General features: G+C 46.3%; 2 protein-coding genes across 7 annotated transcripts in view; both read right to left on the reverse strand.

Annotated features, from left to right (window-relative positions):
• The window catches only part of NEK7 (NIMA related kinase 7), a 54,821-nt gene extending 44,955 nt beyond the window's left edge, over positions 1 to 9,866 (reverse strand). For 2 of the 6 annotated variants that reach the window (XM_015290271.3, NM_001031264.2), the window contains exons 1-2: positions 9,661 to 9,866; positions 23 to 107 (exon numbers count right to left, since the gene is read on the reverse strand). In XM_015290271.3, coding sequence (XP_015145757.1) covers positions 23 to 79 — 57 coding nt within the window. In that variant the 5' untranslated portion in view covers positions 80 to 107; positions 9,661 to 9,866. Of the gene's footprint in view, positions 1 to 22; positions 108 to 2,171; positions 2,304 to 4,332; positions 4,528 to 5,822; positions 6,060 to 7,335; positions 9,510 to 9,660 lie in introns of those variants that run through there. The other 4 variants (XM_015290270.4, XM_046944338.1, XM_046944337.1 and 1 more) reach the window with 4 other exon arrangements.
• Positions 9,392 to 13,430, reverse strand: LOC121113427 (translation initiation factor IF-2-like). The gene is made up of 2 exons (XM_040705244.1): positions 13,403 to 13,430; positions 9,392 to 10,413 (listed from the first exon to the last, which is right to left on the reverse strand). Exons 1-2 carry the CDS (start codon positions 13,428 to 13,430, stop codon positions 9,392 to 9,394), a joined length of 1,050 nt encoding a protein of 349 aa, XP_040561178.1.
• Positions 13,431 to 13,769: the final 339 nt, after the last annotated feature.

Below are 13,769 nucleotides of genomic sequence, written 5' to 3' on the forward strand. Positions count from 1 at the left end.
TTCAGAAAAAAAAACAAGATACCTGTGGCTGAAATGGCGGAGCCGTGGGCCCCTGCATGCCCTGTGACTGCTCATCCATTCTATCAAGCAAAAGTGTCCTTTAAGGCCTGAAAAGAGAAACAGAAACAGTCATTACACTGTAATCCAATTACGCTGTAATTTACAAACAACAAACGCCAGCAGTGAAATTGAAGAACTAATATTCTCATTAACATTCTCAAGTTTACTAACATCGAACTATTCCAGTTCTGCTGTTTGGAGAAGGAAGTTTTTTTCTTGTCTTCAGCTGTTCTATCAAATGAAATGAATCCCCATGTACATATGTGAGCTTACTGGACCGGTTTCAAACACTTGGAAGACCAGAGCCATGCAAATGGCCCTGTCCGATGGAAGCAGCAGCAACTCACCACTCTTCTGAGGCAAGAGGCCCTTGTCAAACTACAAACACCTGGGGCCAGTAGCTCAGACCTCTAGGAAGAGCAGGAGATGCAGACCAGCAGAAGATTTACAGCTGCACACATGCTGTTTAAGCTCTACGCATTTATCCACAGATTTTATAGGGGAGGCAAGAAGGGGCGGGGGACCGGGTGCAGCATCCAACTTGACTGGTGCTTATAAGGAGCACCATGCTGTCTCTGCTCCAAAGAATACAACAGAAACTTCACCAGCAGCCTCGAACCCAAACAACGCTGGTTTTATGCAAGAGGAAGCCCCTCAACAACCGTTTCAATGCACACAAACACAAAGCACCACTGTCTGCCCCTTGATCGAACCTGGCAAGGCCTCCAGATTTACAACAGTTACATCTGACTGCAAAACCATTCCAGCTTTTCAGTGCCTGACTGATTTACTTCCTGTTTCCAATCCTGGAAGTTCCCTTCTGATAACTCTTAAATCTTTACCACCAGGAAAATTCCTAAGATAATTTTGTTCAGATAAAGCTGTATACTTCAAACACTGCAAGTGTGCCCTCCTGCACACAGAGCTATTCACGTTCCACAAACCTCACCCTACAACTATCACACAACATTTTCATCTAGCATTTAACTGAAGTGCAGTATGAAAGCATGCAAGCTCCACTGAAACACAGACACAAAATAAATCTTCCCAGTAATTCCTTTTGACACTATTATAAGGGTTGAAATAGCTCCCAAGAGAAAACAGGGAACCTTAGACCAAGTTTTTTAGAGCTCACTGCAAAACATTTAAGAAATCCTATCAAACCACTCGTGTTCGCGGTAACATCACTCTTACAGCATCACCACGTTCACAAAGCTAATGGATAAAGTCATCACTGGGCAGATTTGCAAAGTTTCTGGCCACACTGCAGCAGTGAGCTGAGCAGCAGGCAGGACACACACAGCCAGTCACTATTTGCCCTCACTCCCATCAAAGCAGGTGTCCCACCCATCTCAGTAGCACCCACTCCCAGCACCACAGCACACACATCCTCCAGAGCCATAAGGGCTCGCTGCACTTTACTCTTCCTATCCTTAATATTCCTTCATAGGGAATAGTTGGGGACTTCGGTTTCCCGCTAGCTGTAATTAATCTGAAGATAAAAGAGATCCGAAAAAGCAATTTCAGGCAGGTCAGCAGAAAACGTGATCAAACTGATGCAAGAGGCGAAGTAAATGAGGTAGACATGGCAAGATTTCAAAAAGATTAGAGAGGGGAGGAATGAGAACACAGCTGGTGCACAGCTGCTGCACAACTCCTGCAACTCGCAACTCTGCAGCCAGCTGCAGGATGCCAACGCTGACAGCAGGAAGGCACACGTACAGCCTCACCTGCCACACTGCAGCAGTAGGTGCTTTCTGCTGTATAGCACAAGCAGTGTTCCAGTTGGTGTGCACTGGCCTCCAACTAACAGGTGAGACTACCTGAGACTCTTAGACAAACCAAAGCAGACAGCCTGCTCCTCAGCACGAACCACAGTTCTTTGCTACATCATGCTGGAGGATTTTAAATAGCACTTTTAAAGAAGAGAAAGGTATCTGGGAAAAACATGAAATCCTTGCAACTTTTTTTCTTCTCCACAACTGTCTCTGTAAACAGGGAAAAGTTACCTCAGGAGACCAAGCATTACGCACTGCCTAATAGCATGAAGTATGCCTTATCAAACACCATTTTCATGGCTCTAAGTCCATAAAAAATTGAAATATACTTGCCAGAATTCAGCCACCAACGTCTTTCTCTTAACAGATGGCAGTGCTACAACACAAAAATACAGTGCATTCCTGTAGCAAACACGACCAACAGCCTCAACTAGTCAGCCTGGCTGAAACCGAAGAAGGAAACAATGGCTGAAGATTTCCAAACACCCACACCTTGCTGGGCCAGCCACACCGGCACGCCTTCCTCAGCACCCACCTACTGCTGACAGCAGCACAGGACAGAGCACGGCAGCACACGGGCGGTATTCTCACAAGCTGCTCTTAGAAAAAGCCAATCAGTGCTGCTCCACTGCAACTGGCTATACTTGAGGCTTACCAACAAAGTACAGTGACAAGAACTATCTCCTGTTTCATGCTCAAACACCACTGGACAGCAGCCAAGCCTTGCAACACTCACGCAAGGCAGCTGATGCCAGGCTCACACAGAACCTAACAACCCAGTGCTCAAACTGAAAGCCCAGGGCTGGTGCTGCTGGAGCAAGAAGTTCCAGCATTAGCTCAGGCACCAAAAGAACCAGGTGTGATAGCACTGAACAGCAGCGAGGGGGCTGCACTCCCACAGCCCGAGCTGGGGGCTGTAAGGTGGGCAGGTGCTTACAGGACAGAAGGGCCATTCAACTGCACTGAGGACTCTGCACTTCCTCTTGTAAAGACAAAAACACACCAACATTGTAACATGGATTTTCATATAGTCATATCTGTAATAAACCCATCAGACTTCTGGACAAACTCACACCCAGGCAGCTTCAGTAAACAGCAAATTTTCCAAGGCTGTCAGTCTAACATACAATGGCACTGCATGCATCCATTGCTAACTAATTCTCCCTTGGACATTTTTCATATGTTCTTACTTCCCCAGGAAGCATCTAAAAGATGAGAAGCATATACAACAAGTACAACACTAAATAATTAGCAATAAACAATCCTACCATCATCCACCCCTCTTTGCCAGGTCTTTTGCTCTGTCCAGCTCAAACACACCATACTTCTCATTGGCTTGCTGCTATTAACAGATTATGACAAACATACATTCTGCAACATGCTTATTCTATGCTTATTATTTATTTAATGGCTTACTGATTCTGTGAGCTACTCATTCACTTGATGAATAAAGATTGGACCAGACCAATTTCTTTTTTCGCTCTCCCTCAACAGCTAAGTTAGATACACGTGTTAATAAAGCAAAATGCATTTAAGTTGACACTCATCCGAACTCTGCCAAGGAGATCAAGACCTTAATTGGCAAGGGATTAAGTGAACTCCACACTGCAGAGGCAGGTTAATCATGAGCACAGGGGAGTCTGTAATTTACCCCAATTAACATACGTTATATACATGAACACATGCACAGAAACATGAGTTATACATATGCATAATAACATAAATACACATATATACATGTCTGTCCCTACTTACTGATAAATTACGCATATAGACATAGGGAATGATTACTGTTATCAGCTGATGGTGGTAAAATTAAACATTTGTTTCACATTTATAAAAAATTTCTACCGTGTAACAAATCCACATTCATTGGTAAATTCTCTGCAGAAGCATCAGTACCAGAAGAAAAACTATTTGTGACATCTTAAGTGATAAATATGATTGAATATAGATGTATATACACAAGTAGGGTTACCTCACAACTCAGAGTTGTATTTTGAATATACTATCAACTGAACTATCCCTGTAGGACGGCAGCTCTGTGAGGACAGAACAAATTATCAGCATTTGTTGAGATAAAAGTAGTTATTACCTACCTATGTGGAATAACTACTCTTTACTTTTACTAAAAGCAATCAACAAAATGAACCAAAAAAAAATGATGTCCCAATTCCTTACTCATAAGCTGTCCACCCCAAGCTCTACAGCAGAAGCCACACATGCACAGTTAAGCTGGGTTAAGTGCTGGCTTTAGAGAGAAGAATTTTAGCAGAAGCCAGCATATACATATTAAATTACTTATTAATTACTTAAAAATAAGGCAAGTCAACAAATACAGTAAGAGATCACATGAAGTTCTATCACCCATCCATCCACCCAGATTCATCAGGCACTCTTTATTCTGTCCCTGAAAGCACAGGTTCAGCCACTGCTATAGCCCAGCTCCCAGGAGCCCCGTCAATACTGGCTAACTGGAGAAGAAAGGCCACACCTCACAGGTCCATCTCTCTTTCTCTTCCCCCACTGGCACAATGCAGAAAGTATTTTGTTTTCTCCTCCTCCTCCTTGCCAGCTGTGTCACACAGGTAGATTCCTTATCTTTCCAGCTGCTCCCAAAGGGCTGCACCTGCACTGACTCGCCCTTTTTTCAACTGTTGGCCATCTCACGGCAACCGACAGACGATTTACTTTGTTTCTGTTCACCCACTAAGAAATCTAACTGCCATTTCCTCATATGGAATAGCCAGTTACAAAGGAAATACTTCATTCCTTACAAATGTTTTCCCTGTGATGCAATCCTGATTCACACAGGGCACCCGACCGCGCCACTACCAGCAGAACAGGCTGTGGATGCACACACAGACAGCAGCCATCCATGGGGCACTGCCACCTCCCTCCCTCCCCCAGCCACACGCTCCAGGCCCTGCTCCCTGCCCTGGGGAGGATCCAGTGTTCCTTTACTGAAACCAGCCAGAAACCAACCCTGTCAGGCAGCTCCATTTTTTCCTCCAGATCAGTTCTTCACATCTTCCCACTCGCAGACACAGGGATGGAACTGTGATAGCAGAAAAGAGAGGGGAAGATGCAGCTGAGGACAGAGCAGCCCTAACTTACATCACTTAAATCTCTGGTCAAATTACATCTCAAGCATGAAGATAAACAAGCCCACCTGATGGCTCACAAGCACTTAAGGCCTTCCTTTCTCTTCCACACGATCCCACTTAGCCACCCTGACCTCCCCAGAACGTAGGCTGAGCTGGTTCAACCCCAAATGCAGCCAGGCCCACGCTCCGCAAGCAGCACAAGCTGAGCAAGGCACAGGGGAGGCTGAGAGAGCCTTTGGTCTGCTGAGCAAGAGCAGAGGTGGGAGACAGAGGAGAGATCAGAGGGAAATGAACATCTCCCTTTTGGCAACAGCGAGTTACTGTATTAGCTCACATTCCATTTTAGTTCAGCCTTAGGTGAAGATGATAAGTACCACCAAATGACTAAAAAAAAAAATCCAATAACAGGAATGCAGCCAACAGAGAGAGAAAATAAGTTACTCAGTACAAAGCCAAGAGTTTTGTCAACAAAATACTGTGCAGGTATGCAGGAGCAGGAAACAAAACATATGGTAACAATCTAATTACAAAAAAAACATCATCAACTCACAAGATTTTCAGAGACAGGAAGTTAAGATGTGATTCCTACAAACCCAACCCTCCCCCAGGCCAACACACAGGCAGGGTGATGAGATGCCCTTTCTCTAAGGGAGGAATAGTTCTAAAACATAACTTCAGTACATAATTTAAAACCTGAGCTACCCCAAGGTGATAGAATGAAGCAGCACACAGAGTCAGAGCAGGAATACCAGCCAGACTCCAGAAGCTTTTCAGGATCCTCTCACACCGTCTCCCAGTCCCACAGCTCCCATGGCTGCAGTGAACGGCGTGGGATCCCCGGGCCCAGAAGCAGAGCACCAGCAGCCAGCATGCTTACCTCTGCAGCCCAACGCACAGCTTCACAGCTGCTTCTGCACCTTACATTTAACCTCTGCCAGCAAAAACCTGCAAGATCCATTGCTGCTTTTGGAGTATCCTCAATGACTAATTGCTCGTGCAGCGTGGTGTGCGCAGGCTGCTCACAGCTCCTGCTCCCCAGCCCCGATTATCTCCACGAACCTCACAAGCAGCCCACACACCTAACACACAGTTCTGAATTCCACTCACGGCAAGTATCGGAAATTCACTGCTGTGAAGACAACTCCTTTTTTGGATCTGTTTTCAGATGAGGAAGAAAAGGGTACAGAAGAAGGGCCTCTACAGGCCAGAATGCTGTGCATTTTCACACCATAAGCTTCTACTGACTTACTATAGATTGAACATTAAGTTTACCTGTGATATTTCTGCCTTCCAGTTTTCAAGGAACCAATAGCTTTGTGAATATCACGTACTGACAACAGAGCATTAAAATGAACTGCAAAGGACTGGCTCGTCAGCAGTGCAGCAGTTAGCTCCGCTTCTCCCAAAGACATGCATCTCATCTACAAGCTGAACTCTCAATGCAATGTAAAGCAATTAATCTGGTCCAGCTACTAAATATAACAGTTATAACTGTGTTATAAATCACCCCAAGCAGATCAAAGCAAAGAGCTTTGAATTTAAGTTCCCAGATGCCACAAGAAGTAAATAACCTATTTGAATTGCTACCTGTAATTAACAGTGAGAAGTCAATGCTATCAGAAAACTCAACTATGCACAGTAAGATTCTAACGTGTACTATTTTCCTACCAACTCCTCTTTTCAGTGTCTTGTTTAGCTTTCTCTAACAAACTTCCATACATAAGCATGTGCGTTCTGCCTGCCCAATAGGCAGTAATAGCACCTGAAATCCACTGCTTTCTAGCTCCAGAAATAGAAGCTGACTTGCACTTATATTCCAGACACACACAGGATTATCTTTAATAGAAAAGTTACTAATTCTAGCAGTATTGCTTCTCTTCAGCTTTTTAGATAGCCTGACAAGCAATCCTTTCAGTACTTTCTTAAGAAAGCAATGGAGAGTGATGCTGTGCAGCACTACGAGGCTGAGGTACCTCCTACATGGCCAGCAGGGTTCAAATTGTGACAAATACAGCAAGTGAGTGCTCTAAAGGCTGCTCTTATCACCACTCTGGAATTCCAGCATTATTTTCTTTTCTGCTGCACAGTGTATGCAACATAGCTGAACTGTACAAGTCTTCTGGAACTTAATCACCACTCCTATGACTATTCACAGCATTAACTTTTCCACACTGCTTCCTGTGAATCAGGAGGGATGTCTGGATGAGCCCCAAATAATGAACATTAGAAGTTATTGCAGTTCGACTTCTCCCAAAATACTTTTCAAGATAAGAAACATTCATCCATTCAGCACAGATGTTTGGAAGACTATCAACCTTTCAAAGACAAAGGATTGATGGTGACAAGCCCAAACGTAGCAACTGCAAAAATAAAGAAAAAGGGCTGCTTACCTTTGGAAGACCTCAGGTATGCGTGGATCTGCAGCAAGAGATGCCTGCACCTCCACTTCCAATCCTTAAATGAGGTCTGGGAAGGGGGAGATCCTGGCTCCACGCCTTCTGGTCACTCGAGGGCATTGCTTGCACCTGAGCTCCCCTGGGCTGGCCCTGCCTTCCCACCAGGTGCTCAATCATTGGCTCAGGCTGTGACTTAGCATTTCCACTACAGCGATACAACCAAACGCAGCACTAATGTGAATGCAGGATCCTGTAGTAAGTCCATTAAATATGCATTTTTCACATGCATGGGCAAACTGCCTCACCAAAGCGTCTCCATGAACAAATGTAGCAAGCTGTCTGCATTCAGCTCAACTTTGGCTCAATAAAAGAAATATAGGTGTACCCCACAGCTCCTAAGATTCAGAGGATATCACAGATTATAGTACAGCCACCAACTGGTTTCACGTACTCCGTTTTGACTGTCTTTGGATACATCTTTCACATGAGTTCCTCATACACTCACATGTCTTCAGCTAAACAACTCTGGAATGGTCCTCTTCCCTACTTTGGAAGGAATTTCTACTACAAGGGTGAGAATCCCTTTGTCTATTTCTTGTAGACCCTGGAAGGCACTACAGCAAGCCAATCAAAAACAGATTTTCAGTGGACAAACATTCCTTCCCTTATTTTACACTTCAATGACTGGTTTTTATGTTGAATTCAAGCTATCTGCAACAGAGGCACTATCTCTACCCTTTCACTGAAAACCTCTGAGCATGCTTTGAAAACTCATCTACCCAAACATCAGATACTTCTAAATAAAACATCCTGAATATTTTGAAATTGAGGAACATGCATGTGCTCCTTTGTGTTATTTCCTTCCAGTATCAAATATATATGTATGTATATATCTCACTGCAGGGCTTTAATTCCTTACTTTAAAGCTGCTTGATGCTACTTGCACTGTTCCCTCTTTCCACAACAAAGAACAACTTACCCTTCTCCTGTTTTTCAGAGCCCATGACCTAATGAGGGTGTTCTGCTGCATTTCATCCCTCTCGCAACAGCGTGAGTGGAAAACTTGAAATGCAGACCCCACTGCAGTATTGCAACTCAGAGTTGTTTCCAAAGCAGCAATGAAAGGAACATGCTGTAAAATTTTGCTCTTATGATTTAGTGGGGTTGCAAATATCCATGTGACACCTAACTGTCTCCAATATCCACCTTATGGAGCAACATGCTGTCCACTGTAACTTCTGCACCCCAGGCTTGTCATATAACTTCGTACAGGAAAGATATCTGTGCACACATGACCTGAAAAGTAACGCTACCATTTCAATCTGAGAAAACAGTGCTGTAACAGTTATATCGTGCAAGCAGTTTTAGCACTTAAGAATTGATACCTCTCATGAAACACAACGCAGAAGCTCAAGCTATCCTGAAGGACCAGTCTGCATGGACAGAGCAGGTACACGCAGAGCAGAAACGGGGTACTGTGCAACGTAAACATAGAGCCACTGGGAAAGAGATATTTACTGAACTATCTATTTACTAGATTTATTTTCTTATTTTCTTATTGCTCCCAGCACCTCTCAGGAGGCCTCAGTTTCTCCCGGTCCTACACAGCCACACAGCTCATGCCCGGCAGCCTCAGCACACCTCAGCACAGGCAGCCAAGGCAGAGCTGGCACACCAAGAGCAGCAACACACCATCCCCGGGCACGGCCGGCAGTCAGGCGAGAAGGGCCGGGCACCTGCAGGGAGACACCGAGCAGCACCACGAGCGGCTGCTCGTCTCGCGGCAGTACCCCGAGGAGCCCAGCCCGAGGCAGGTGCCCAGCGAGCGGCCGGGCCGCACCACACGGAACCGCAACACCCGGGGCGGACCGCCCGCCGCCAGGCACGGCCCGGCCCTCGCCGCTCCCCGGCTCCCGAGGGAGCTGCCAGCCGCTGCGGGGCCAAGGGCCTCCGCAACCTCGGAGAGTCGTTTGCGAGAGCCGCCGCCGCGACGCCCCAGCTCCTGGCTGCCCCGCGAGACACCAACTGAGAGGACACGGCCCCGCGCCGGCTACTCGCCGTCGCCATCCCGCCCCCGCTCGCAGAAAGTTTCTCTCCCCGGCCCGCACCGCTCCCTCCCCTTGAGGCGGGGGGAGCGGCAGTCGCGCCGCCCAATGGCGCCGCGAAAACGAGCCGCAGCGACCAATGCGAGGCGGCGGGAGGCGGGACCCCGCGGTCCGCCCGCGCGACGCAGCGGGGGGAGCGCCTCCAGGCGGGCGGGCACAGCCCCGAGCCTCGCGCCCCGCGCCTCCCGCCCCGGCCCCGCAGCGCCCCGCTCACCGGGAGCCTGCCTCGGCCTCCGCCTGCGCCCGGGGCGGGCCTCGCCTCCTCTGCCCGCCGGCTTCTCGGCAGCCGGAGCAGGACCGCAATCTCGCGGCAGGCGCCTAGCGGGGCTGCTGGCCGCCGGCTCGGGCACCCGCTGCGGCCCCGACCTCCTCTCCGCCCCCCGCCGCTCCTGCCGGGCCCGTAAACATCCCGGCATCCCCGAGGATGGAGGCGGGGCGGCCGCCGGGCTCCGCCTCGCCCCACCGCCCCCCTGCCGCCCGTGGCCGTGGGGCGCCCGGCGGCGGCTCCGCCGTTCTTTCAGGCGCCTCAGAGCGGGCCGGGCGGCGCTCCGCTGCCGGCGCTCGTGCGGGGCGGCTCTGCCCGGCCCGGCGGTAATGAGCTCGCGAGGGTTGTGAGGCACGGAACGCTCGGCGCTGCGCGCTCGGACCGGGGTGGGCAGCGGCGCTGAAGGCGCGGCGTTCGCCCGGGGAAGCTGAGCAGCAGCGGTACGCGGGCAGGCCTCTGCTATCAGGGCGCTGGTTCTGCAGTCAGCCAGCAGCACCCGCCTGAGGCTTCGGCCCAAGCTGCTTTGGAACACAGCGATATCAAAAAAACTGCTTTTTATTTTCTGTGAGTACTGCGTTCTTTGATTACTGTGACTCTCAAACCAGGAGAAGTTCGGTACCGACCGGGCACGGCGGCAGCGAGCACAGAACTCCTTTTGTAGTTCTTGGAGAAGTAAAAGCGTTGCAAACAGCACAGACCAGGCTGTGTGTGTGTCCCACTACCTGGTTCTACTTCACACAAGCACTGCCGGGGTTACTTGGGTGGAAGTCACTGACTGCCAGAACACCACTACTTGGTTAGGTTCCTGAAAGTTCATCTTGCTTAAGATGGAGGAAAAGCAATTCGCTTCACAGAGTGGAGATCATAGGAACCAATGATAGGAAAGAAAAAAAGCACAAATTATGCCCACACGGTTTCTCAAGGAAGGTTACACAGAGCTGTGATCAAATAGCTTCTTCCTAAGGTGAAGAAACCATCTGTAATGGACAACTACTTTTGTTGCTTTATCTAAGTCTCTTGAAGAATAAATGAGGTACAGACCAGTGTGTCCAGAACGAGTCCATTCACCTCTCTGCAAAATTACAGCCTGCTTCTGAGTTGGACCTCAGCACTGAGACAGCTGTGGGGCGTGTGGTGATATCCACCCTCACAGACCAAAAAGAAATTGTTTTTTTGCTGTCTCCTTTCTCTGATGCTAATACATTTTTAAACAGTTCTGCACATTTCCTCTTTATTATAGCAGTGTGTCAGGTGATGCTTTTAGCCAAATGGGCTGTTTGATTTGTTTGAGCAAGATGTTATTTTTATACCCACTGCACTTAGTTTCATTTTTGTTCCTCGATTTTCTCCATTTGTTATTTCACTGTAGCTTCAATTACTGCATTTCTACATCAAGAAGAGCCTAACCACAAAAACGGCTTGAATAAAATACTATGCTAATTTTAAATAAAATACAAATTTAACATTTGCAGGGTGACAAATCTTCCACATGCTATCAAAGTCAGTCTTTTTTATAAGTAAACGAAGGTTTACTTATAAAGGGATGTTTTCCTTTGCTTTTCAGTGCACATTTTCACTTTAATAAACCCATCTAGCATTCCTGGTAATGGAGCCTTCACATCATACAGAATCAGAAAGGCAGAAAAGGCTCTGGAAGATTGACTAGCCTAAGGGGTTGTTAAGGAGCAGGCTCATCTCCGGCAAGTGCTTCTCTTGGAGGCTGCGGGGGACACTGACTAACCAGTTAGCAAAGGCTTAGAGAAAACAGATAAAGACATGCTGGAGTTAGGGATCTAAGAGGAAGAACACAGCTCTTAGGCTAAGCCTTACCAGCCGCTGGAGGTGTGGCAAATGCTCCACACCTGGAATCAGGCAGGATTCCACAATATGTGTGGGAGAGTTATAGCTGTCCCCCACTAATTCTAAACTGGGAGTTCATTTTGATCTTGTTAACAGTCTGCAAGTAATGGTACTGTAGCAATGCACAGACATGCATAGGTTACTGTTAAATTTGGTAAAGAAACATGTAACAATGTTGAACAGTTTGTAACTGCAGATTCTCATTTATAGAAGCTTCCTAAGCTCTAGTGGCTGATGTCACTCTGTGCTATGCTTCACCAGCCTCAGTATTGTCAGTTATTTAATCAATTTAAGAAAGCTCCATGAGTCTTTCTGGTCACTGGAATCTATTGATATATATAACCTATAAATACGGCTACCATTCGGGATATCTACAATATCAAATGATGATAAAAGATATTATTTGCAATGGCAGAGTTGTGTGTTATTATCATTGAGCCAGAAACCAGTGGTCTTTGCCAGGATTTGGTTACCAGACTTTAAAGCAGTTAGAAACTGTTAGGCAAGGACATTTGAGTCAAGCAATGACTCAGATGTTTAGACCTACTCCCCAGGTGAATTCTGATGTGCCTCCTGCTACTCTTATTATCTAGGACTCCGTGCATCTAGCTTCCTGACATGTTCATTAACAGCATAAACTTAAGACTCAAGAAAAATACAGATTTCAAAACTTTAACAATTTCAGGCAAAAGAGCTCACTAGGACAGAGAAGCTTGGGAATAGATGTCATAAGGGTCACAGCCGTAAGAGGTAACATAGCGGCTCAATGGTTAACAATTCTTCTAGTTCTTCAAATCAATAAACCGGAGGAAATTAATCAAAAGGAGCAACTGTTCACTGTAAAACCTTGAAGCCTGAATTTTCAGGCTTAAAGTTTCCCTCTGTCCTGGTTCTTTGTTACTAAAGCAAAAAAGCTCACATATCTACCTTTTTTTGTGGCAGGGAAATTAGAAAGGTGTAATGGCCAGAGTGAAGAGATATCAGTTCTCTCTGTGCTTGCTAAATATGCCGATTTTAAACTCAGTTCATTAGAGAAGCTCAGGGACCTCTCGCTTGCAATGAAGTGGGGCACCAGGCCTTCTTCAGAGCTTCTGTATCAAAAAACCATTCTAAAATTTTAATCACAACACATTCAAATTCAATACCTTTGTAGAAGTGAAAGGGACAAATAAATTTACTATAGGAACAGTGAGCTCTGAAAAGAGGGCTACAAGAAGCCAAGGAAGCTTATCAGAAGCAAATTAAAAGTAAGAGCCAAAGGGGAAAGTGACCTGCATTAGGATCGCTGAGCGAGTGTATGTCACCCACCGAAGCTTCTTGAAGGAGTGCCTGAAGACCAGCGGAGCTCTGCAGAAGAGTAATGGGTAGTAGCAAAAAGGCACTCTTAAAATATTGTGTTCAGATGAGGGAAACAGAAAGTAGCAAAAGCTCTGGCAATCTAAACATAAAACTGTAAAAGGCAGGCCAAAAGCATTTTAAGGAAAATGTTGGTAATGGTATAAAAAGTAATTGTGAAACCTCTTCCAAAAACATCAGAAGCAGGAAACCTGCTGTGGTAGATGTTGTGAGGCCAAGAACGACTGTGATTTAGAGACAAAGTTTTAACCAAGATAAGGCCAAAAAAAAAAACTTGATGGCTGCAGTAGGTCTCGTGAGACATTCCTGCCGGGGACCCTGACACACCATGCAAACATACCAGAGTTTTTGGCAAAGTATGTGGAAAGGGTGGGAAAATACAACGCGATGACCAAGTTTGCCAGTGATAAAAAACTGTGCAGGAAGTAATGTAGAAACGCAGGTACTTCAGAGGAGTATGGATGCAATCACTTACTGCTTTTTGCCCCAAATCCTTTTAGCATTCGGACAATAAATACTGAGGAATTGAACAGCTTTCAGCTTTTTTTCCTAAAGATGATTCTGCTTATCTTTTTGAAGAGATGAACCCCATTCCAATGAAAATGGAGTTAGTCCTTTTCATATACCCGTAGCAGTTTATAAAAAATAGGGAGATGGAACATGCAATTATAAATCTAAAACCTGGAGGCTGACAACTCAGTTTTAAGGGCCATCAGAGAGCTCTGAACACTTAGCAGTATTGCTGTGCAGGGGTGTATAAACAAGCGTGAGAAATACTGAGCTTCAGGAACCTGAAGCTGTGGTGAAATTTCAGTAGGAAGAAGGAAACGCAGTGCTGTCAG

This window comes from Gallus gallus, chromosome 8 (genome assembly GCF_016699485.2).
Source record: "Gallus gallus isolate bGalGal1 chromosome 8, bGalGal1.mat.broiler.GRCg7b, whole genome shotgun sequence".
In the NCBI taxonomy this organism is placed as follows: Eukaryota; Metazoa; Chordata; class Aves; order Galliformes; family Phasianidae; genus Gallus; species Gallus gallus.